Genomic DNA, 23,629 nt, shown 5'->3' on the forward strand with positions numbered 1-23,629 from the left:
TCTATTTCTATTTTTCTATTCTATTTCTATTTTTGGAATTAGTGTAACACTAATGAAATATCAGGGATTATGCTGGAATGGAACCAATTGGCTTTAGTAAAAAGGATTTAAGGAGTTATGTAGAAATATGACTTAAAATTTGAATTTCAAGATTTTTAAGACAAGATAAGGTTAAAGAAATTAATGTAAATTGAACAATAGAATATAGCAAAAGATGGGAAGGATATGTTGAGTTAATAAATAAGATAGACTGCTAAGATAAATTATTTAAACAAAAATTGAGAAATATGGGAAGAATTTGCTGAAACAATGAATTAAGCTAGAATACAAAAAGGGAGGTGTGAGGAGGTCCAAGAAACAAGCAAATGAAAAGATGCAATATGGGATTTGTATTCTTTTTTTCTTGTTTTTTCTTTTTGTATTTTCTTTTTGATATATTTTTCTGTTGTATTTTTCTGTTCTTTTCTTTTCATACCTATGTATTTTTGAAACTTTGAATAAATATCATTTTTTTTAAAAAAAGTGTTGGTGCTGACCTTTAAAGCCCTAAACAGCATCGGTCCAGTATACCTGAAGGAGCGTTTTCACCCCCATCGTTCTGCCCGGACACTGAGGTCCAGTGCCGAGGGCCTTATGGTAGTTCCCTCGCTGTGAGAAGCCAAGTTACAGGGAACAAGGCAGAGGACCTTCTCGGTAGTGGCACCCGCCCTGTGGAATGCCCTCCCACCAGATGTCAAAGAGAACAACAACTACCAGACTTTTACAAGACATCTGAAGGCAGCCCTGTTTAGGGAAGCTTTTAATGTTTAATATTGTATTTTAATATTCTGTTGGAAGCCGCCCAGAGTGGCTGGGGAAGCCCAGCCAGAGGGGGGGGTATAAATAATATGTTGTTGTTGTTAAGTTGTTGTTGTTTACGTGAGCCACTTATTTTTTTTCTCATTGAAAAAGAAACTCTGCTGAGCAAAGGCATGGAATGTCCTAAACTGCATCCATGAGGGGATATTCCCAGTTTGCCAGGAGGTACAAAAATGCAGTATGGGGAGGAATTTGGAGAGGGAATATGAAGGGAAGGGCAGAGAGCCACACCACTTCCAGCCTCACAGCAGGGTAGACTCATATTTTGAAAGTGCTCTCTCCCCTCTCCTGTCCTGCCAGGTTCTGCAGCCTCTGAAAACACTCCTGGTCTTCACCTCTGCCATGGGTGACAACTCCCAAGAGGCTGAGGAAAATCTAACTAACTTCCAGCCAGTTGCTAATTTCCCTTTCCTGAGCAAGGCTGTGGAGCAGGTGGTCGCAGACCTGATCCAGGCACTCTTTGAGGAAACTGTTTTTCTAGATCCATTTCAGTCGGGGTTTAGGCCCGATTTTGGTACAGAAACTGCTTTGGTCGCCCTGTATGATGACCTCTGTCAGGAGAGACAGGGGAAATGTGTGCCTGTTACTCAGGGGGCCTCAGTGGCGCAAAGTGCCTTCCATCAAGCTTCGGCTGATGTACCAGCTACATGTTTAGCGGGACAGGGATAGCCTAACTACTGTTGCCTGTGCTCTGGTAACTTCAAGGTTAGATTACTGCAATACATTACATGTAGTGTTGCCTCTGAAGATGGTTCAGAAACTTCAGCTAGAGCAGAATTCAGCGGCCAGGTTGCTCACCAGGGCAAGACAATTTGAGCATATTACACCGAACCTGGTTTGACGGCACTGGCTACCAATTAATTTCTGGGCCCAATTCAAACTGCTGGTTTTGACCTATAAAGCCTCAAATTGCTCAGGACCACAATAATCTCAAGCACCACCTCTTTCCATATGAAACTACATGGACCCTGAAATCATCTTTTGAGGCACTTCTTTGTGGCAAAATCAGAACGGGCCTTTTCTGCAGCAGCTTCCTGTTTGAGGGATGCTCTCCCCAGAGAGGTTCACCTGGAGCCATCATAATACACATTTATGCGCCTGGCAAAAATGTTCCTCTTTAACCAGACATTTGGTTGATTACAATCCAATGCCCTTCTAAAATGTGTTGGGCGTGGGCAGTTATTAGGTTGTTTTTTTTTCTTTCATGTATTTTATGAGATGGCCACAAGGAGGTCCAGGGCAGAATAGTGATAGAGACCACCACCAGGGTGTGGGCCACCTGCAGGTCCACAGGAAGGTCCAGCAGGGAGTCATAGATCTTGCCCAGCATCTGGCTGGTGCTCTTGTAGACGCAGTTCATTCACAGCCCCTGATTCCTACCAACGTGTGCGCGTTGTGACGTCAAGCCCATCCCCCCATCTCTCTCTCTTTTAAAAATATTTTTTATTTTCCTAGTTATTACAAATCCTACCAAATTACTTTAATACAATTTCTTAAAATCAGGTTTCCTGCTCCTGTTGCAAACATATGTCAATCGTTTCCTCCCATATGTGCATCATTTCTTTTTTAGTGTCCAGTTGTCATCTGTCACTCTCCGTTACATCGTTCTTGCAGCTGACCACATGTTTCCTCCTTACAAACAGCACCTCTGTTGCATTTCACGTGTGTAACCCTTAATGTACATTGTTGTTTCAGACCTGGTGTGCTAGGAGAGTTAATAACTATCTTCCATTGTTCAGTTCTTTGCAGTGTTTATCTGGATGGTACAAGGTCACATTCCATTCCTTCCACTATTTACCAACTACCGTACGAATTGCGACCATAAGTACTTGTCCAGTCTCCACCATTAAAATTCCGCTCTAGATTTCTTCCTTGGCACACAAAATCTTTTCTCAAATTCAGCTTCTTGCCAGATCTATTCGGCAGCCGTTCATTCTTCTTGCTCTGTATTGCTCCATCACACTCCTCGTCTGATCCAAAAATAATTTGAAATAAAGTCCATTCAACCTTGGCTGTCTCCTATCAGAGGAGGGAGGGTCAGAATTCACGGAAACCTGACACAGATTAAGGAACCCAGCACAAATCATGCCAGAGAGACACGTCCATGCCAGGGACACACTCCCAGGATGCACCCGTTCTGCCCTTCAAGATAGCAGACATAGACTTGAGTGGCGCAGCGGGATGCAGTGAACTCCACAGACCCTAAGGGGGAACATTGCCAGAATCTTTGCCTCATAAATCCTGGTTTTCCCCTGCCCGAACCTCTTCGCTCCCCGTTGAAGGTAGCAAGGGGTGACAACAATTGACTCGTGATGCAAGCCGGACCTCCTCCCCCCCCCATCTCAATGACTGGTTGGTGCATATGGAAGATGGGGAGCCAAGTGACTTTTACAAGGGACATGGGCAAAACTGCTGCTATGCTAAAAGTGAAAAGTAGCTGCAAGCCAATTGACCCTTTAACAGCAGCTTAAATCTGGAAATTTCCAGACAAATGAAGAATCTATGGTGGGTTAATTGCTTCCCTGGCAGTCCCAGAATATTAAAGGCAGTTGAGGTGTATGTTACTCCTTGAGGTTTACCGTGAAAACCCCTCTCACTAATAAGAATAGCCACAAGGCAGCAGAGAATTAAGGTCACAGTGTTCCTTCACCATTTTCCTAATTCTGCATCTTGTCCTCTAAAGAAGATAAAGGAAGATGATTATATATATTGTGTTCTCATGTTGTACTTTTATGTTCTGAACTGCCTGTGATCTGCTGATGAAGGGTGGTATACAAATAATACTAACACTAACAATTAACAAATAATAACAAAAGGAGAACTTCCCCATAGCTATTAGGATTTCCCAATTAAACTCAAGTTTCTGGAAGGACTTTCTGGGAACCTCACAGAATAGCCTCTTCTTGGATTGTCTGGGTGGAGCTACTGATGGGAAACATATCTCACCAAAGTCTCCCAGGATGCTATATAAGCAGGCCTGGTGACCCACATGCCATTCACACTGAATCCTAAAATGTGGGCCAAGATCTTCTTACCATTTGTGGGACTCCTTTGCGGGGCCAGCCTGCCACTGACTTCTTCCCAGGCTGATACAGGTGAGTTTGCTTCTCTTTCCATCCTCTATGCAGCCTTCTCATGCATCTACCTGATATCTGAGCATCTGGAACCACCTTTAGAAAAAGAGCAATAACAACCCTTGGATTCTCTTCCTCCAACTTTTCTGCTTATTTGCCAGCAGTAAATGGGATAGTCATTCCAAAGGGACAGATCCCATGGTTCCAAAACAAATACCCTTTTATTAAGATTTGTAAGTGTCTGTTAGAGGAGACTCTTGAGAGTCCCATGGACTGCAAGCAGATCAAACCTATCCATTCTTAAGGAAATCAGCCCTGAGTGCTCACTGGAAGGACAGATCGTCAAGCTGAGGCTCCAATACTTTGGCCACGTCATGAGAAGATAAGACTCCCTGGAAAAGACACAGATGTTGGGAAAGATGGAGAGCGCAAGGAAAAGGGGAAGACAGAAGACAAGATGGTTGGACAGTGTTCTCAAAGCTACCAGCATGAATTTGACCAAACTGCGGGAGGCAGTGGAAGATAGGAGTGCCTGGCGTGCTCTGGTTCATGGGGTCACGAAGAGTCGGACACGACCAAACGACTAAACAACAAACGTGCCTGTTTCTGTGTGCTGAGATCTTTGTAGGTTTAGGGGACAGAAGAGACAATCTTCTGATGGGGCAAAGAAGGCAGGGCTCTCACAAACTATGTAGCTGAAATTATTTAGCTGAGATTCCTGCATTACAGGGGGAGGTGCTATCAGGGAGGTTCTATCTATACAGGGAGCGCAGCTTTCATCAAGCCTTGACCGAACACTCCTTCTAACTGGGATGGATGTATTCTTCCACCGAGCGTGGAGCTTAGAGAGGGACGCACATGAAGCTATCATCAACCCTTGTTTGAAGAAAGGTACACTCCTATCTGGGATGGTCTTCCTCTTCCACTGAACATGCAGCTTAGGGAGGGACGCACATGAAACAGGGGGACACCTGCCTAGCCAGCCAGGTCAGTCAGATCACCCCTGGCAATCAATGGGGTGACAGATGTCTCAGTCGGCTGACTCTCACATCCGTCTTGAGATGTCTCCGGGGGCTCCCAAGTTCAATCATGTATGAGACAATGTGTGCAGAAATAGGTATACACACGATGGAATATTGGTTGTGGGCTACCACTATAAAATACTGGTTGCATTTCCATTTTGTTGGCAACCTTACATAGGAAATCTTATATAGGAAAATCAGATCTATTGGTATTCAAATCAGATCTTCAAACCCTTGTATAATTTGAGTGAGCAATATATTTATTGCAATAATCAAAACAGATTAAGGTACATTGGGGGGGAAACAACATCAAGTCAGGTGTAAATAAAATTTGCTCCCCCAAGATAACAGGGTCACATATCTCAAAATTAATAATTTTCCCCGAGATAACAGGGTCACATATCTCAAAATTAATAATTTTCCCCGAGATAACAGGGTCACATATCTCAAAATTAATAATTTCTGTCCAACTCAGGACCTTTATCTTAGCCCGGCTGAATGTTTTTCCTTCAGCTTTTGTCAAGGGCAGATTTTTAAACATCCCCAGAAATGATAGACATTGTGGATGTTCTTTGAATGTGCCAGACACTGTAGAACATATCCTTTTCTACTATCCATTTTACAACCTGCTACGCAAACGCATGCTACCCCCCTTTTTTTGTGTAGTCTACCATCACGGCACAATGAAAATATCCGATTCTATCTGTCTGACATTAACCCGGAATTAACTGCAGGGGGGGCTGAGGTTTTGTTAATAGTATCTCTTGGAGTGCTAAATGGCACTATTTAGCGGAAAGAAATCCCAATGAAATTCCTCATCATTATATATCTTACATGGCTGTTTATTTCTTTATATATTTTAAATGTTTTAGGATGCCCTATATTTGTAATGCCTAGAAAAGTTTTGATGACGTAAGCATTACAGGGGGTTGGACTAGATGAGCATTGGGGTCCCTTCCAATTCTAGAATTCTATGATTCCACGAAAGAGAATATGCATGGGAAAGAGGGTCAGAGAAAAGAAAAATCACAGGGGTGTAGAGAAGAACAAATGGCAAACAAGAGCAAGACTGGAAGGACTGAGATGAAAAGCAGAGGTTTTAACCTACGGCATTTATTCATTTGCTGATTTTTAAATCATTTCTAAGCTGCTTAAATCTTAAACAGTACACTAAGCAACATAAAAACTGTAAAGCAGTATCAGAAAAACCATAAAAACAGTAATATAAAGTCATTAAAAAAGCATGAATTTCATCTGTCTGTCTGTTTGTATATCTATTTTGTTCCCTTAGGTGAAATATTGGTGTGCACTCTCTCTGGCTCTGTCCCCGAAGGCATGATGATTATGTGGCAGGCAGGTGGCCAATCAGTTAACACCTCCGGCATCATAAGTGCAAGCATTGGTAGCACAGCATACTTCAGCGCTAAAGTACTACCCGTTTCGCAGGTGAACACAAGAACTTTCGCAGATGAATTTCAGCTGAAGTTCGCCTGTCGAGCATCCCTCCCTGGGTCCCAAACAAATGTCAATGAACCTTAAGGTAAAAACTCTCAACACAGTTGGGACGTAGTATTCCTTTGAAAAGCATGGTTTAGGAGACGGATGATTGTTTCCAGATTGCTTAAGATTCTCTCAGGGACTGACCATTTCAAGACTGCTTCCTCCTTATTCAGAAATTTATTTCTGCTTTCCATTATGGCCTGTTGAGATAAGACTTTCCCCACCAGTTGCCATGATATCAGTGCTAGTATTGGCTAAAGATACAACTTGAAACTGTAATCAGTCCTGTGGAGGTCTGAACAGTAATTCTCCTCTAATTCTCTGCAGAAAGGTTTTCACCGTTCTTGAACAATACTAAATGCATGTTTTTATCAGAAGGTAACAATGGGAGAAGGAAAGGAAAGAATGTGTACCCTGCAGGGGCCAAGGTGTCTCCCACAATAATTTCCACCCGCATTAAAAACCATTCCCACTCCCAGCCAAGGATCCTTGTAACCTTCACCCAGCATAGGGTGACCTAGATGAACAGATGGTCCCCTTATATTGGAGGAAGATTTATATATCATGGCCCTGGTGGCCAAGTCCACACATTTAAGGAGCTCCGTACCTAGTTAGCTGCTCCAAGAGCAACTGTGCAGAGATGGTATCATTGGATATGGGAAGTTTTTAGCTATCCTTGGTTTTCAAACCCAGCCTATGCACCAATACCTTCTCTGGGAAGGCTGGGATACTTTTTGTGCTGGGCGCTTTCTTTATACATGTTGGGGAAAGGAGCTGTGTAAATATTCCTGGAATCTCCACTATCCCACCTTGTCCTCATTCAGCTCAAGGAAGCCCCATGTTTGTGTCACAAATCTTCCTACTCAGGTCCACACACACAAGAACTTTAATTAAATCCCCTTTGCTCCTTAAAGCTTTCATTAAGGATTTACACCCTCTATCTACAGATTAAAAATGTTTGTCAGAGAATCCAGCAGAAAATAATCAGCACTAAATGGTGTCATAAATGTTGTCCATCAATTATGTCTAAAATTAATAGCTGTTGCCTCTCTCTTTTTCTCATACTTTCCCCTGCCATCCATAAAGAAAGCAGCCTTCAGCGAGCACAGACAATCCTCACCTGCATGGTCATAGGGCTCAATGCAAGTGAAGTTTCTGTCCAGTGGGTGAAGAATGCCCTCCTTGAAGGTCACCATATGAATCCCCGAGTCTTGAAGGGCAGCATCAAGGATTCCCTCTTGGCCTTCAGCCAGGTGGTAGTCCCCTACTCTGACTGGAACAACGGCACTTCATACTCCTGTATGTTTACCCGCACAGCAGGCACCATGGAGCCCACCCAGAGGCCTGAGGAAAAATCCCAGGGTGAAAAGTGATGCAAACCCCTTTCTCAACCTATTCCAATTTTCCCTCCCCAGCCTATTCCAGATTCAATAATTTCCATGTAATTATGTAGCCTAAGGCTAAATAAAAGTGAGCAAACTCACAGATATCTCTTGATGTGATCACTTGATTGAGGCGGTGGGTGGGTTCTGGAAAGAAGTGGGGAATGGATTAATCTCCCTGCAAAATCGTGTTGAAGTTTGATTATTGTAGAAGCAAAGTGTGCTTTGCACATAAGCATGAAGTTCACTGGGGGAGCTTTTGGCTAGTCACGCTCTCTTAGCCTATCCTTCCTCACCAGGGTTTAGACTCTAACCGAGCACAGATTTTTGTGTCCCCCCCCCCCAGCAGAGCATGTTCTATAAAAAGAAAGGTCAGTGGAGTGACAACAATTCATTTTGCTGACCAGTGTCTTCTGCCTGTTCAACATGTTTACCCAGCATCAGTTGACCTAGATGAACAGGTGGTGCAGTTCTGTTGGAGGCAGATTTTAATATCCTGGCCCTGGTGGTCCAGTCCACACATTAAGCAGCTACGTAGCTAGCTGAGATTCCTGCTTTGCAGCGGGTTGGAATAGATGACCTGTCAGGGAAATGACATCAGAGCCAGAGGTTGAGGCAAGGCTCCCCAGCGATGCTGGAGAAGGGCCCAGCAGGGAGAGAGGGAGCTCATCGGCTGGGGAAGGAAATCAGCGTAACACCAGGGATAAAGGGGGGCAGATGGGGGAATCGGCGAGGGGGCTCCAGGACTCCTTGCCGGAGACCAGCGGGGAGAGCACGGGTCCTCCGCTACCCACACTCACCCTGCGCAGAAGACTTCCGCGCAGGGAAAGTAGGCGTAGACTTGGCGTCAAAGAACTTCTTTGCTGGAAGAAGTTCAAGAAACGCCCACTGACGGATTCTGCTAGCGACTGAAACAGCCACGAAGTGAAGGGCTGTCCAGCCAGAAAAAGGTTTAACCAGGGCAACCTAGCCAGGAGTGGCGGCAACTTACGCACGAGCAACCCCATATAACCATTACACAATCCGTCAGTCCCTGATGTTGCTTGTGCACAGCGACAGGCAAGCAGCACCATGAGCCAAACCGGAGGAGCCGGCGCCACGGAGCAAGTAGCTGGAGTGCAAAATCTGGTGGAGAGGAACCGAGATTTGGAACAGCATGTGGCTCTCCTGACGGTGCGGCTGGACGAAAGGCGGACTCAGGATGCACAGGTCAGACCCACCCCCGTCGCAAGGAAGGTACCACGACTGGTACACAAGTTTGGGGGGAAGCCCCAGGACTATAACGCGTTCCGAATGGAAATAGAGTACGCTTTGGAACTGCAGCATAATGACTTTGCTGGTGATGGGGAAAGGGTGGCCTATATTGTCGGGCATCTAGAGGATGGGGCCCGGGAATGGATCAGGCCCCTAATGGCGATGCAAAATGCTGCCTTGAAGGACCTTAGGAAATTCTATCACGCGATGGATACAATGTATTCCAGTGAAGTGGAGCAAAATGTGACTCGACGGGAATTAATGGGGTGTAAGCAGGGGAGCCAATCAGTTAGAGACTACTGGTCGCGTTTTGCGATGTTGATCCACCGGCTCGGGTGGGATCTGGACTCTGAACCCATTCAAATGTTGTTTGAGGAGGGGTTGTCCCCAACTGTGAAGGACGAGCTTTCCTGTGCGCCCCGCCCACAGTCGATGGATCAGCTGACCAAGGCTGTGCTTGCGATTGGAGTAAGACAGGAAGCGCGGGCTCAGGAGAAGCGCGAAGGGAGAGGGGAATGTTGCCATGACTACCGCATTCGTGAAATGCCGAGGCAGCCTTCCCAGCCAGCTGAGCCAATGGAAATAGATGGCGCGCGCGCGCGCGAGGTTTCACACTCCAGTGAAGGTCGCAAGAGGGAGGGAAAGGATTGGAAAACCACCAATAAGTGTTTCCTCTGCCAACGGCCAGGACATTTTGCCAGGGTCTGCCCTCAAAGAAAGGCCTGGCAAGGGATGGTGGGAGCTGCTGGCTGTGAGGAGGAGGGGGAAAAGGGGCAGGCACAGGGAAACGCCAACGCTTGGCTGCCAATCAGCGGGCACAGCAGCCAGGCCAGCAACCAATAGAAATGCCCCAGCCAGACCCCCCCAAGGCAGCTATAGCCATAGAAGTGGTGCTGAGGACTTCCGGGACGCCGCGGTCACAGACAAGGAGCGCGAGGCTGCTCTCCGGAGGGGTCTCGAACAACTTGGAGGTCCAGAGGGGTCACGAAGGCTCCGTGAGCCCCGAAACCTCAGGAGGATTATTCTGAGGGGGCAAACTCCCAGCGAAGCTGTGTGTGCTCGCCTGTGTTATTGTCGTTTAACAGGGCTGGAGCCGCAGCGTGAAAGGGAAGCAATAGACCCCATGTTGTGAAGCCTCAGGCTCCGTGTGAAAAGCGGCGGATCTCCAACAACAGCAGAAAAGCTGGGAAACTGCTACCAAGGATTACGCAGAAAACATCGAAAAAACAACGAAAAATATTCAAGTTAAAGCCAAAGGAAATTTAACGGAAGAACCCAGCTTAAAAGAAATATGTGGTGAAAGGAGAAGGAATCTACTGCTGGCGGTAAGAATAAAATGGAGTATAGCAACAGGCTGGGAGTGGAAAAGTATGAAGGCAAGAAAGTAGCCGCTAAGTGGGTGTGAAGGAAAGACCTCAGACATCAAGTAGAAAGAGTCGGAGGCAAAGTAACAGCGAAATCTCTTAATGGACTAGAAAGAAGGGAAAGAAATTCCTTTGTTGCATCGAGGTCGGAGATTACTATAGCAACGAACGGTGGGGGGTTTATAGTCGGTTCGTCGTCTTTCTTTGTTTGCAACTTCCTGGAGCGCAGCACTTAAGAATAGAACGCAACGCTTTATTTTAAGTTCTGGTGCTAAACATATTTGAATTAAGGATAGAGACCGGCACATACTCAACTTAATAAAAGGTTGGGAAAACTTGAGTGACAACAGAAGGACTGGAGAAGTGAAGAAGCCTCTGAGGAGACTGAGGAGAAAAAGGGAGCTGTTTGGGAATACCTGCTTCGTCATCCTCCTCCCTCTGCTTCATCTCCATTTTCCCGTCTTAAAGAGACACACTCCAATTAACAAATAGTATACCCCCCCATAAGACTTTAAAGAATTAATCACGTGTCTTCATATATGCACCAGGCAAAATTCTTAGAACCTGGACGTTGAAGCGTTTCCACATCGCCCCTTTCAATACCTTACTAAGCTACCTTCTGCAGTACTTGAGAGACGTTGGTATTGTCATTCACATACCTTGGGCTTCTAATTTGATTTTTTCTACTTGTATTTTGCCTTCTCTTATTGGTTACGATATTCCTGTTGGTGGGGGGACGGGCTACACCTTGTTGAAGAAATATAAGGAAAGCTGGCAGTAACGGGAGAAACTGAGAAAGCTAACAATCTGTGTGGGTGAACCAAAGAAGGAAGAATATAAAATATACAAAATATACAAAATGAAAAAGGGGGTGGGAACGCCGGCTGAAAGAAGGCCATCTAGACAAGAAGAGGGGAAGGAGGGGAAAGAAATTAAAGACTATGATAGTTTGATGGCCGAAATAAGGAAAGAATTTAAAAATAATGAACATTATATAGAGAAAAAACTATTAGAAGTACAAGACACTCTAGACAAGAAATTGGAAAGGGTGGTGGGTGAACTGACAGGAAAAGTTAAAGATATATCAGCAAAAACTAAGGTACTTGAGGATTCAATGAAAAGGGTGCAAAAAGATACGAAAGACAGTAAGAAGGAGGTGGACAGGATTAGAATAGAAATTAAAGAGATAGGAAAGATACAGGAAGAACTGCTGGACAACATGGCTATGACACAGATGAGACAAAGTCAGTCTAATCTGAAATTTAGAGGAATACCGGAGAATCTAAATGAAGACATTAGATCTATAATGGTCAAAGAGTTAGCAATCTGGTTAGATAAGAAGGAAGAAGAGATAAATTACTCTTTAGCAAATATTTTTCGGATAAGATCTAAATCGACTAAAGTTAAAGGGAAAAAATTGCCAGGGGATGTGATAGCCATGTTCAACTCGCTGGACATAAGAAATGAAATATTGAAACAGAACTACAGCAAAAGGTTATATATTGAAGGAAACTCAATTATTATATTTAGAGAGATTCCTTTGAGATTTCTTAGAAGGAGAGATGCTTATAAAAAATTAGCTAGTCAGTTGAAGAAAAACGGGGTCCTATATAGATGGGAGTTTCCGGAAGGCATTTCATTCTATTTCAAGGAAAAAAGATTCAAACTGTCAACCACCTCAGAACTGGAAAAATTTGAAAGGAGATACGAGAAGGATTTCGGAAAGATAGTGGGAGGGGGAGGAGACGGAGGAGCGGCAGGGGGAGGGGACGAGGGGGAGGGGTCGGAAGAAGAAGAAAGAGGGGTAAACTTAACAGAAGAAAGAGAAGAAGTAGAGAAAGAAGACAAGGAAAAGTAGTTTGCACACAGATTTTGACAATTTATAAACACTTTATAATAGATGGCTTTAAAAATTCTGACTTGGAACGTGAATGGACTGAACAATAAAAATAAAAGGAATCAGATTGCTCACACGCTATTGAAAAAGAACCTTGACCTAATCTGTCTACAAGAGACTCATGTAATAAATAAACACAGGAGAATCTTGAGTAATAAGAGGTTAGGGATGGATTTTGTGACTGCCGATAAGGTTAAGAAAAGAGGTGTGGTACTATATATAAAAGAAAAATTTGATCCTGAGTTATTGTATAAAGATGATCAAGGGAGAGTGATTGTAGTACAGATGGTGTTTCAAGGAGAAAAAATAATCGTGGTTGGAATATATGCACCTAATGATAAAAAGTCAGCTTTTTTCCTCGAATTAGGTAATAAGTTAATGGAATGGATGGATCACAAAATGATATTAATGGGTGATTTCAATGGTGTGGTTTCACCGAAATTGGACAAGTCAACAAAAAAGGAAGAGACTAAGGAAGGGAAACTACCCCGATCCTTTTTTGAGCTAGTTAACAATATAGGATTAATTGACGCCTGGAGATTCAAAAACCCTACTACAAAACAGTATACGTTCTTCTCAAACCCCAAGCAGAGCTGGGGGAGAATAGATAGTATTTGGATATCGAAGGAATTGACGCAGAATTTAAGCAAATGCGAAATTCTAGCACAAACTATTTCTGACCACAATCCGGTATCTATGGAGATAAAAGGCAAAGATACTAGAATAGGTAGATGGAGAATGAATGAATTTTTATTCAACGATCAAAGAATAGTAACTAAAGCTAAGGAAACAATTGAAGAGTACTTCAAATGGAATTTAAATGGGGAAACAGCTCTAGAGGTAGTGTGGGATGCAGGAAAGGCAGTCATGAGAGGCTTCCTGATCCAGAAAAACAGTCAATTAAGAAAAGAAAAAGAGAAAAAGAAAGAGCAAATTCTAACTCAGATTATGGAAAATGAAAGAAAATTAACTATAAATCCCGGTGATGAGAACGTAAAACAAAACATAAAGATATTACAAGCCAAATTTTCAGTAATAATTAATCAGGAAATTGAATGGAAAATAAAAATGATGAAACAGAAAAATTTCGAATCAGCCAATAGGATAGGGAAATACTTGGCATGGCAAATAAGAGAAAGAAGGAAACAAAACATGATTAGTAAGATAAAGGATGGAGAAAGGATTGTAGAAGAACCAAAAGAAATAAAAAGGACTTTCCAGAAGTACTACAAAGAACTATACAAAAGAGGCAAAGAAACAGATTATGAAATAGACTGCTTTATGCAAGAACATCAGATGCCACAGATCTTAAAAGAAGAAAAAGAGTTACTAGACCAGACTATTACACAAGAAGAGATAAAAAGGGCTATAAAAAGGATGAAAATTGGAAAAGCGCCGGGGCCGGATGGCTTATCGGCTAAGTATTATAAGACATTAAGCGATCAAATATCCCCAATTCTATGCGAAGTGATGAATGGTATCTTAAAAGAGGGGAGGATCCCGAACACCTGGAAGGAAGCATATATTACTTTAATTCCTAAAAAAGAGGTCGATATGTTGGAGCTGAAGAATTATAGACCAATTTCGTTACTAAACAACGATTATAAGTTGTTCGCAGACGTAATGGCAGAAAGATTAAAAAAGGTATTAAATAATAGAATTCATAAAGATCAAACGGGCTTCCTTCCAGGGAGACAATTGAGGGACAATGTAAGAAATGTGATAAATATTATTGAATATCTGGATATGAGAATAGATAAGCAGGCCGCCCTGGTATTTATAGATGCCGAAAAGGCATTTGATAATGTTTCATGGGGGTTCATGAGGAAAAGCTTGGAAATGATGGGGATGGGCGAAAAATTTAGAAAAGGTATCGAAGCAATCTATCATGAACAAAAGGCAAAACTCATAATAAATAATACTATGTCAGAATCTTTTGATATATTTAAAGGGACTAGGCAAGGTTGTCCTCTGTCTCCTTTATTATTTATAATAGTATTGGAAATATTCAATAAGAGATTAAGGGAAACAACAGAGATTAAAGGAGTCAGAGTAGGAAAGAAGGAACACAAAATAAAAGCTTTTGCCGATGATATTGTATTAACACTGGAAGACCCAAAACACAGTGTAAAAGAAGCTTTAAAAAAATTTGAAGAGTTTGGTGCAGTGTCAGGACTTAAGATCAATAAGAACAAAACTAAAATGTTGGTTAAAAATTTGACAAAGGAAGAAATGTTAGATTTAGAGCAAAGGACGGGACTTATGACAGCTAAGAAAGTGAAATACCTTGGAGTGTGGATTACGGTAAAGAACATTAATCTCTATAAAGACAATTATGAGGTCACTTGGAGGAATATTAAGAAAGATCTTGAAATCTGGGGGAGAATGAGGCTATCCTTCTTGGGGAGGATAGCAGTGGTGAAAATGAATGTTCTCCCCAGAATGCTGTTTTTATTTCAAACTATACCCGTACTCAAAGGTTTAAGACAATGTAAAGAATGGCAGAGAGCCCTGGGGAAGTATGTTTGGCAGGGAAAAAGACCACGAATAAAAATGAAAATATTGGTTGATAGAAAGGAAAGAGGGGGCTTTGCTCTACCGGATTTGAGCATATATTATGAAGCGGCATGTCTACTATGGTTAAGAGATTGGATTAGACTGGAAAATAGAGATATATTGGATCTGGAGGGCTTTGATAATAGGTACGGGTGGCACTCGTACCTATGGTACGAAAAGGTGAAGGTGCACAAGGGCTTTCTAAATCACATCTTCAGGGGACCAATATTTCAGGTATGGGAGAGAAATAAAAACTTATTGGAAAGGAAGACCCCCTGGTGGATCTCACCAACAGAGGTGTTAACTATCAAGAAATCTAATATGGAAGAGAAAAATGTTACCTATGAAGATCTCATAAGTAAAACAGAACAAGGTATTAAACTTAGACCATATGAAGAAATAAAAGACTCACTTACTGGTTGGTTGCAATACCACCAGGTGAATGATTTGCTAAAAGAAGACAAAAAGAAGGCAGGTTTTGAGGATAAAAAATCTAAGTTTAATGTGGAGGTTGTTGAAGGCAAGAGTAAAATACTGTCTAAAATATATGATATACTACTCGAGTGGTATACAAAAGACGAGGAGGTGAAGGAGGCAATGACCAAATGGGCGATAGATTTCGGGTATAATATTGAATTTGAAAGATGGCTGGAATTATGGAATAAAAATATAAAGTTTACAGCGTGTACGGCACTGAGGGAAAACGTATGGAAAATGATATATAGGTGGTACCATACACCGGTGAAATTGGCCAAAATGTATAGATTAAAGAACAAAAGTTGTTGGAAATGTGGTGAGGCGGAGGGCGATCTCTATCATCTATGGTGGTCATGCAATAAAGTGAAAGGTTTTTGGGAACTAATATATAATGAGCTTAAAAAAATTCTTAAATATACATCTCCCAAAAGACCCGAAGCCTTCTTGTTAGGAATTCTGGGTAAAGAAATCAAAAAAGAAGATAAGATAATATTTCTCTATGCCACTACAGCCGCAAGAATTATGTTGGCTCAAAACTGGAAAACGGAAGTTATACCTAATATAAATGAATGGCAGCTTAAAATGGTAAATTATGCAGAGCTTGCCAGGATAACAGCAAGAATACGAGATCAAGATGAACAGGAATTTCATAAAAACTGGAATAAATATTGGAAATATATTGGAAATAATTTGTAGATGATATTAGCGGGGATGGAGCAACGCTAACAGCAGCTAATATATAAGTTTAAAAACAAAGTACATGATTATAGAATTTTTATTTGATACTTACCAAAAGGGTAGAGGGGAGTCCAAAGGTTTTTTGTTTGTTTGTTTAGGGAAGGGATATAATAAACTATGTAAAGGAAAGATATGTACATATATTGTAAGATTTATTAGCATGTTTATTTGTGTACCTTACATTTATAAGAATCTGTTTGTTTACAAAAATTTGAATAAAAATGTATTGATGAAAAAAAAAAAAAGAAGTGGTGCTAGAACTCCCGAATGGGCACCCAGTCAAGGTGAAGGGGCTGCTGGATTCAGGAAGCTCCTGCAATTTCTTCAGCAAGGACTTCGCTCTAGAACACCAACTCCACCTGCTGCCCCTGGATTTTCCCTTGCAAGTGACCACCATCGATGGCAGGGAACTTCTGGGAGGGGAAGTGACGCACCAGACCCCACCAATGAGAATGAGGGTTTCCAGGCACACAGAGACTATTGCCTTTCACGTAGCCACACTGTCAGGACCCCCAATAATATTAGGGATGAGCTGGCTGTCACTGCATGATCCAGTAGTGGCATGGCATCAGCGGACAGTCACCTTTGGGTCAGCTTACTGCTTGGAACACTGCATGGGGGGGGGAAACCCCAAGGATGACAGTGGCCAGGGTGGCAGGAATGGCGGTGGAGCCAAAAGGGAAGGTGCCATCCCAATATGCTGACCTGCAGGAGGTCTTCAGCGAGAAGGAGGCGGATAGACTACCCCCCATAGGCCCTTTGACTGCCAAATCAACCTACTCCCAGGGGCTCAGCTGCCGGTGGGTAAGCTGTATGCCATGTTTGACCGGGAGATGCAGGAGTTGCGGCAATTTATTGACAAGAACATGAAGAGAGGGTTCATAAGAGAATCAAAGGCGGTGGGGGGCAGTCCGGTGTTCTTTGTGGACAAAAAGGATACTAATCAGCCCAGGCTCGTTGTGGACTACCGGGGCGTCAAGCTGGTGTCAGAACCCATGACCTTCCCAATGCCCAGGATTGACGACATTTTAACACGGGTGAGGCAGGGGAAAATTTTTACCAAGCTGGACCTCAGGGGAGCGTACAATTTGATTAGGATGAGGGAGGGGGACGAATGGAAAACCACCATGTTCACCGCCCTGGGGGCCTTTGAGTACTTAGTTATGCCATTTGGATTACAGTCGGGCTCCGCCTGTTTTCAAGCTTTCATGCACCACGTGTTGGGGTCCCTGCTGTACAAGAACTGCGTAGCCTTTTTGGACGACGTCTTAATCTATTCGGACAATGAGAAGCAACATGTCAGAGACGTCAGGGAAGTGCTAAAGAGACTGCAGAAGCACCAGTTGTGGGTCGAGCTGGAAAAATGCCAATTTCACGCCAGAGAAGTTGAGTTTCTGGGGTACAAGTTGTCAGACAAGGGCCTAGCTATGGACCCAAGCAAGGTGCAGGCGGTGCTGGAATGGAAGGCCCCCAAAACCCGGAAGGACGTGCAGAGGTTCCTAGGGTTCAGCAACTTCTACCGGAAGTTTATCAAGAACTTCGCCCACTTGACAGTGCCCATCACAGATTGTCTCAGTAGCAAAAAGAAGTTCGCCTGGACAGAAGGTGCCCAGCAATCCTTTGAAAGACTGAAGAAGGCGTTCGCTTTGGAAGAGCAGCTCCTGCACGTGGATCTGCAGAAGCCAATGAGGCTGGAGACCGACGCGTCAGACCGGGCCATCGGAGCGGTACTGTTGCAGCCAGGGGCCCAGCAGAGCTGGAGGCCGTGCGCCTTTTTCTCGAGGAAGCTGAGCAAGTCGGAGCAAAACTACACGGTGTATGACCGCAAACTGCTTGCAATTTATGCAGCATTTTGACGATGGAGACATCTGCTAATCTGGGCGCAGCACAAGATCCAGGTGTGTACAGATCACAAGAACTTGGAATACTGGAGGACTGCGCGAGTACTCAACCAGAGACAGATTCGATGGGCACAGGAGTTCTCCAAGTTTTTCTTCGAGATCCGGTATGTGCCAGGAGAGGAAAACGTAAGAGCAGATGCTCTCTCCCGGAAGCCGGAGTACATGGAAGGAGAGGGACCGCCGGAAGTCAGACACGTGTTCCCCGAGAACCGATGGGTGTGTGGGGGAGTGTTGGTTGGGAAACGAGAACTGGCCGGGCTCACTAGAAACGACGAATTCGCTCAAACTAAAATCAGGGAACTCCAGGACGGAAGGGAAAACCATGGAGGGTTTGAGGAAAAGGAAGGGCTACTGTACTACAAGGGGGCGCTGTACGTACCGGGGGAGACCTTGAGGGGAAGGGTACTCAAACAACTCCACGACAACCCAACAGCGGGGCACTTTGGTCAACGCAAAACCATGTTGCTTGTCACCAGGCAGTTCTGGTGGCCAAGGGTAAGGGAAGATGTACGGGAATATGTACGGGGGTGCGACCGCTGCCAGAGGGCAAAGGGGGAGAGGGCTGCCCCCGCAGGGTTACTGGAACCCTTACCCACGCCGGGAAGACCCTGGGAGGTGGTATCCATAGATTTTATGACAGATTTGCCCAAGTCAAGGGGGAAGACAGCAGTCATGGTAGTAGTCAATCTACTGACAAGAATGTGCCATTTCATAGCTTGCTCGCATGCGGTGACGGCAGAGGAAACAGCCAGGTTGTTTGTGGATCACATCTTCAGGCTGCATGGGACTCCCTCAAGGGTCATCTCAGATCGCGGGAAACAATTTACTTCCCGGTTCTGGAGGAAGCTCATGAGCTTGCTGCAGGTCGAGGTGGGCTTCTCGACGGCGAGACACCCGGAAACCAACGGGCAAGCAGAAAGAGCCAACAGTATACTCCAGCAATACCTACGCTGCTACGTCAGCGAGAGACAGAACGATTGGGTAGAGAAACTAGTGCTGGCTGAATTTGCGTACAATAACGCTGAACATGTGTCCACGGGAATGAGCCCGTTCATGGCCAATTATGGGTGTCACCCCAGGGCCTTCCCGGGGAGGGGGGAGGAAGGGTGGAGCGTACCTGCGGCAGAGCAGTTTGTGGAAGAAATGGAGGCCTTGGACCAGCAACTTAAGATGAACTTGGAACGGGCCAAGGAAATTTACAAGAGGCAGGCAGACAAGCACCGTCGGGAAGGGGAGACCATACGGGTGGGAGACCGGGTGTGGTTGTCAACCCAAGGGTTACCATTTAAGGGAGGGTGCAAGAAGTTGCGGCCAAGGCAGCTGGGACCTTTTGAGGTAACACAGCAGGTAAACCCCGTGGCATTCAAGCTCAAGTTGCCTGACAGCATGAAGATATACCTGGTGTTCCATAGGTCCCTACTCTCACCGTACAGGGAGGGGCGGGAATTCCCGGGGCGAGAGGGAGAAGTCACCACACACCCGCAGGTAGAGGAGAGGGGACACCACAACCAAGCCATGGAAATACTCGATTCAAGGTGGCGAGGGCGCCAGGTGGAGTACTTGGTAGCTTGGGAGGGAGAACTCGGGTCAGAAAACACGTGGGTTCCCGCGGAGGCTATCAGTGATGGGTATCTTGTGGAGGAGTTCCACAGCCTGTTCCCAGATAAACCTAAACCACTAGCGAGATTCTGGGAGGAGCAATTTGGAACCACAGACAATGAAGAGGATTTTGTGGGTTTCCTTGCCTCCGAAGAGGAGGGAGGAGAGGCGTCAGAGGAATCAGACTGGGAGGCCCACCCTGCGGGAAGAGATCGGAGCGGGTGGGAAGCGGGTTTTGAATCCTCAGAGGGTGGCGACAGCTCCTTCCGGGGATTCCCCACATCATCGGCCGAGGAAAGGGACGAAGTTGGGTTACAAGGTCGGGCCGGGGGTGGAGGGGGTCCTGGGGGGGAGGTGGATGTCAGGGAAATGACATCAGAGCCAGAGGTGGAGGCAAGGCTCCCCAGCGATGCTGGAGAAGGGCCCAGCAGGGAGAGAGGGAGCTCATCAGCTGGGGAAGGAAATCAGCGTAACACCAGGGATAAAGGGGGGCAGATGGGGGAATCGGCGAGGGGGCTCCAGGACTCCTTGCCGGAGACCAGCGGGGAGAGCACGGGTCCTCCGCTACCCACACCCACCCTGCGCAGAAGGCTTCCACGCAGGGAAGGTAGGCGTAGACTTGGCGTCAAAGAACTTCTTTGCTGGAAGAAGTTCAAGAAACGCCCACTGACGGATTCTGCTAGCGACTGAAACAGCCACGAAGTGAAGGGCTGTCCAGCAACCAGGGCAACCTAGCCAGGAGTGGCAGCAACTTATGCACGAGCAACCCCATATAACCATTACATGACCCTTCCACGATTCAAGGAAAAGAAAATATGCATGGGAAAGAGGGTCAGAGAGAAGGAAAATCACAGGGCTGTAGAGACGAACGGATGGCAGATAAAAGCAAGAATTGAAGGACTGAAAAACACAGAAGGTAGGCAAACCCTTCAGAATAACCCTGTCAAGAATTCCTGTGTTCATCAGAATGTCATCATAGCCCTTTCTAGATACTCCTGCTTGTCCTTCCTTCAAGACCACCATTTCCTAAATGCTGCCTGTCCATCAGGTATCTCTAAATCTAATAACTGTTGCCTCTCCTTTAAATCTAAATCTAAATCTAAACCTAAATCTAATAACTGTTGCTTCCAAAGCTGCGCCAGGTCTCTACCTCACAGCTTGCATTCTGATGCTCTGAGTAAACAGCAGAGTCCGGTAGTGTCCAGAGAAATCAGCTGCTGTCTTCTGTGCTTCAGTGTGCACAAAACAGAGTCTCACACAGAGGTACTAATAACTAAAAGCAGCTTTATTTACAGCTTACAGCAGAAGCTAGCCATTATCTATCACAGCACGGAGCATCGTGAGACACGTCTACTCCACATGAAAATGAAAGCAGAATAGAACAAAGGACTGAGACTCTCAGAAGTGACGCAGAGTCTCTCCCTGCCCCACAGTAGGCAGAACGCACACTCTGAGCTGTTTAACCCTGTAAGCTCAGTTTCTCCTCACACTGACAATGCTCACCGGCTTGGTCACAGGGCTCAATACAAGCGAAGTTTCTGTTCAGAGGATTAATAATATTAATATTAATATTAATATTAATATTAATAATAATAATTTATACCTCACCCATCAGGCTGGGCTTCCCCAGCCATTCTGGGCAGCTCCCAACAGAATTAAAAGTACAATAAAACATCAAACATTAAAAACCTCCCTAAACATTGATGCCTGCAAATGTTTTCGAAAAGTCAGATAGTTGTTTATTTCCTTGACATCTGATGGGAGGGCGTGCCACAGGGCAGGTGCCACTACTGAGATGACTCTAAACATAAACATTTGGAAGCTTCTATGGCTACATTCCAGAGCTCTAAACAGCACGTTGTGCTGACTTTTGTGATAGACAGTGGAGCTTCCCATCATCTCGTGCCCTCTGGGGGTTTTCTGAGGGACTGCACCTCTCTCTCTGGAAAATCTGTTTGTTTGGCAGATGGGACTAAGCGTGATCTGACACAGACTGGCTCACTGTTTTGTTCTTTCTTGCAGGATTCGTTACAGGCGTTTGTTGTTCCAGGACTGTCCTGCACGTTGCTATCTGTGGCTGCTCTTGTCCCTGATAACTATAGTCTGTTTTGAGGATAACATGTGTTATATTTCCACGGATGGGCAGCAACTAGTCAGTGTGGAATGTAAAGATAGGCTGTTTGTGCTAGAAGCTTCTCTTGCATGTCCAGATGACACGGAGTCAGCTCAAGCACAGTGTGCCAACGTTCCAGTCCATGATGCGTGTGCTCATCTCTGGCACCGATGTCTGGCTCACGTATCGTGGGGGTCCGTGAAGAAGATCCCAGAGTGCACTGAGGGGCGCAAAATGAAATCTTGTGCTAAGTTTCTTGATTGCAGGGTGTGCAAACACGCAAAGGTGAAAACGTGCACATACCCAAGGTCTGAGAGGGTGACCACTAGGCTTTTTCAGCTAATACATGCAGATTTGTGTGGGCCGATGTCCGTGACCAGTATGGGCAGAGCCAAATTTGCGTTGGTGTTGATTGATGATTTTTCGTGGAACGGTTGGCTGTTCACGCTTAGAAACAAGAGTCAGGCAGCGCCGCTAATCAAAGACTGGATTGCAGCAGTGGAACTGCAGTTTTCCACACGGGTGTGAAACTTTCAGAGCGATCGTGGTGGGGAGTCCACCGGGTCTGCGCTGCAAAGTTTCTTCCGCAAGAAGGGGATTCAACACAGGTTGACTGCTCCACAAAGTCCCCAGCAGAATGGTGTTGCAGAACACCAGAGTAGAACGCTGCAGGAGATGTCCGCTGCGTTGCTATTTGATGCCGTGCTCCCACAGTGCTTTTGGGGGGGAGTCTTGGCAGACGGCCATTTTTACCTTGAACAGATTGTTCACTTCAGTGGTAGGGGGCACACCCTATTTTCTGCTGCACAGCAAGAAGCCCAAGGTGCATTACTTCCGTGTTTTTGGCTGTGAAGCTCAGGTCCTCATACCAAAGGCCAAGCGCAAAAAGGGTGGCCCTAGGTCCCAAAAGATGATTTTCTGTGGGTACAAGCCAGGGACCAAGCGGTGGAGGTTTGCTTATCCGTCAGGGAATCAGTCCAGGATTCTGCTCAGCAACAGTGCTGAATTCTGTGAGCAGAATGGCTGGACACGGATACATGGGAACCCTGATAGTCTGTCAGAGAGTCTGCTTGACTCTGCTGATGAAGAAGAGGAAGAGGTTGAACCTGCTACTGAGGCAGAGTCCAGACCTAGAGCAGGCAGAGGGGAGAACTTCTCCTAAAGCTGTGAAGCTTGAGCACCGCAGTGCTCCATCTTCTCCCACAGGCTCGGCAGAAAAGTCCAGAAGGCATAGTAAGTCAGAGCGGGAGCTCTCTGATGCCAAGGACGTTCTGGCTGGCCCTAGTGGGTCAGAGGGGCCCTGAAGTTGTGTTTCACCGATCAGCTCGGACAACGAAAGGGAAGCCTCCTGACAGGTTTGCAGTCACTAGTGTGTGGGTTGGTATGGCACAGTGTGAACCCGAGAGTTTTGAGGATGTTCAGAAACTGCCTCAGGAAGAAGCCAGGAAATGGCATGAGGCAATGCAGAAGGAGATGAGCTCAACGGAGTCTCTAGGTGTGTTCACCCTCACGAAGTTGCCAGTGTGTGATGGCCTGGGAATCTGATTCAGAGGCTGAACCTGAAGAATCCCAGCCTGCACAGGAGTCCCCACCTCCAGGACTGGCTAAGCCGGGGCAGGGGCTTGAATCTGAAGGGCCTGCACCTGTGCTGGATCCTCAGGAGCAGACACCAGATGAATCCACTCTGGCTCCAGAGGTGATTGAGGACCCATTGCCTGCAGGTGCTCCTGTCCCAGCCCTGCCAGGGGAAGGTGAGGTTGCCTCTGGGTCCAGTAACCCTCCAGCCTCTCCTGAGCTGCAGAAGCTCAGGGCAGAAAGGTGGAGGGAACTAAGTTCTCTCAGGAGGAGTGCTCGCCTTAAGACCAGGAGAGGTGAATCACCTGTGGGCCAGGAC

General features: G+C 45.4%; 1 protein-coding gene across 2 annotated transcripts in view; it reads left to right on the plus strand.

Annotated features, from left to right (window-relative positions):
- Positions 1-3,720: 3,720 nt before the first annotated feature.
- The window catches only part of LOC310747185 (uncharacterized protein), a 41,177-nt gene continuing 21,268 nt past the window's right edge, over positions 3,721-23,629 (plus strand). Inside the window, exons 1-3 of one of the 2 annotated variants that reach the window (XR_014540889.1) lie at positions 3,721-3,953; positions 6,246-6,494; positions 7,541-7,937. Coding sequence is in view for 1 of the 2 variants with exons in the window: in XM_083581545.1 (XP_083437671.1) it covers positions 3,848-3,953 (106 nt within the window). In the remaining variant the exon portion in view is untranslated. Of the gene's footprint in view, positions 3,954-6,245; positions 6,495-7,540; positions 7,938-23,629 lie in introns of those variants that run through there. The other variant, XM_083581545.1, reaches the window with a different exon arrangement.

This window comes from Podarcis filfolensis (assembly GCF_964270895.1).
Source record: "Podarcis filfolensis genome assembly, chromosome: 13".
NCBI classification, from domain to species: Eukaryota; Metazoa; Chordata; class Lepidosauria; order Squamata; family Lacertidae; genus Podarcis; species Podarcis filfolensis.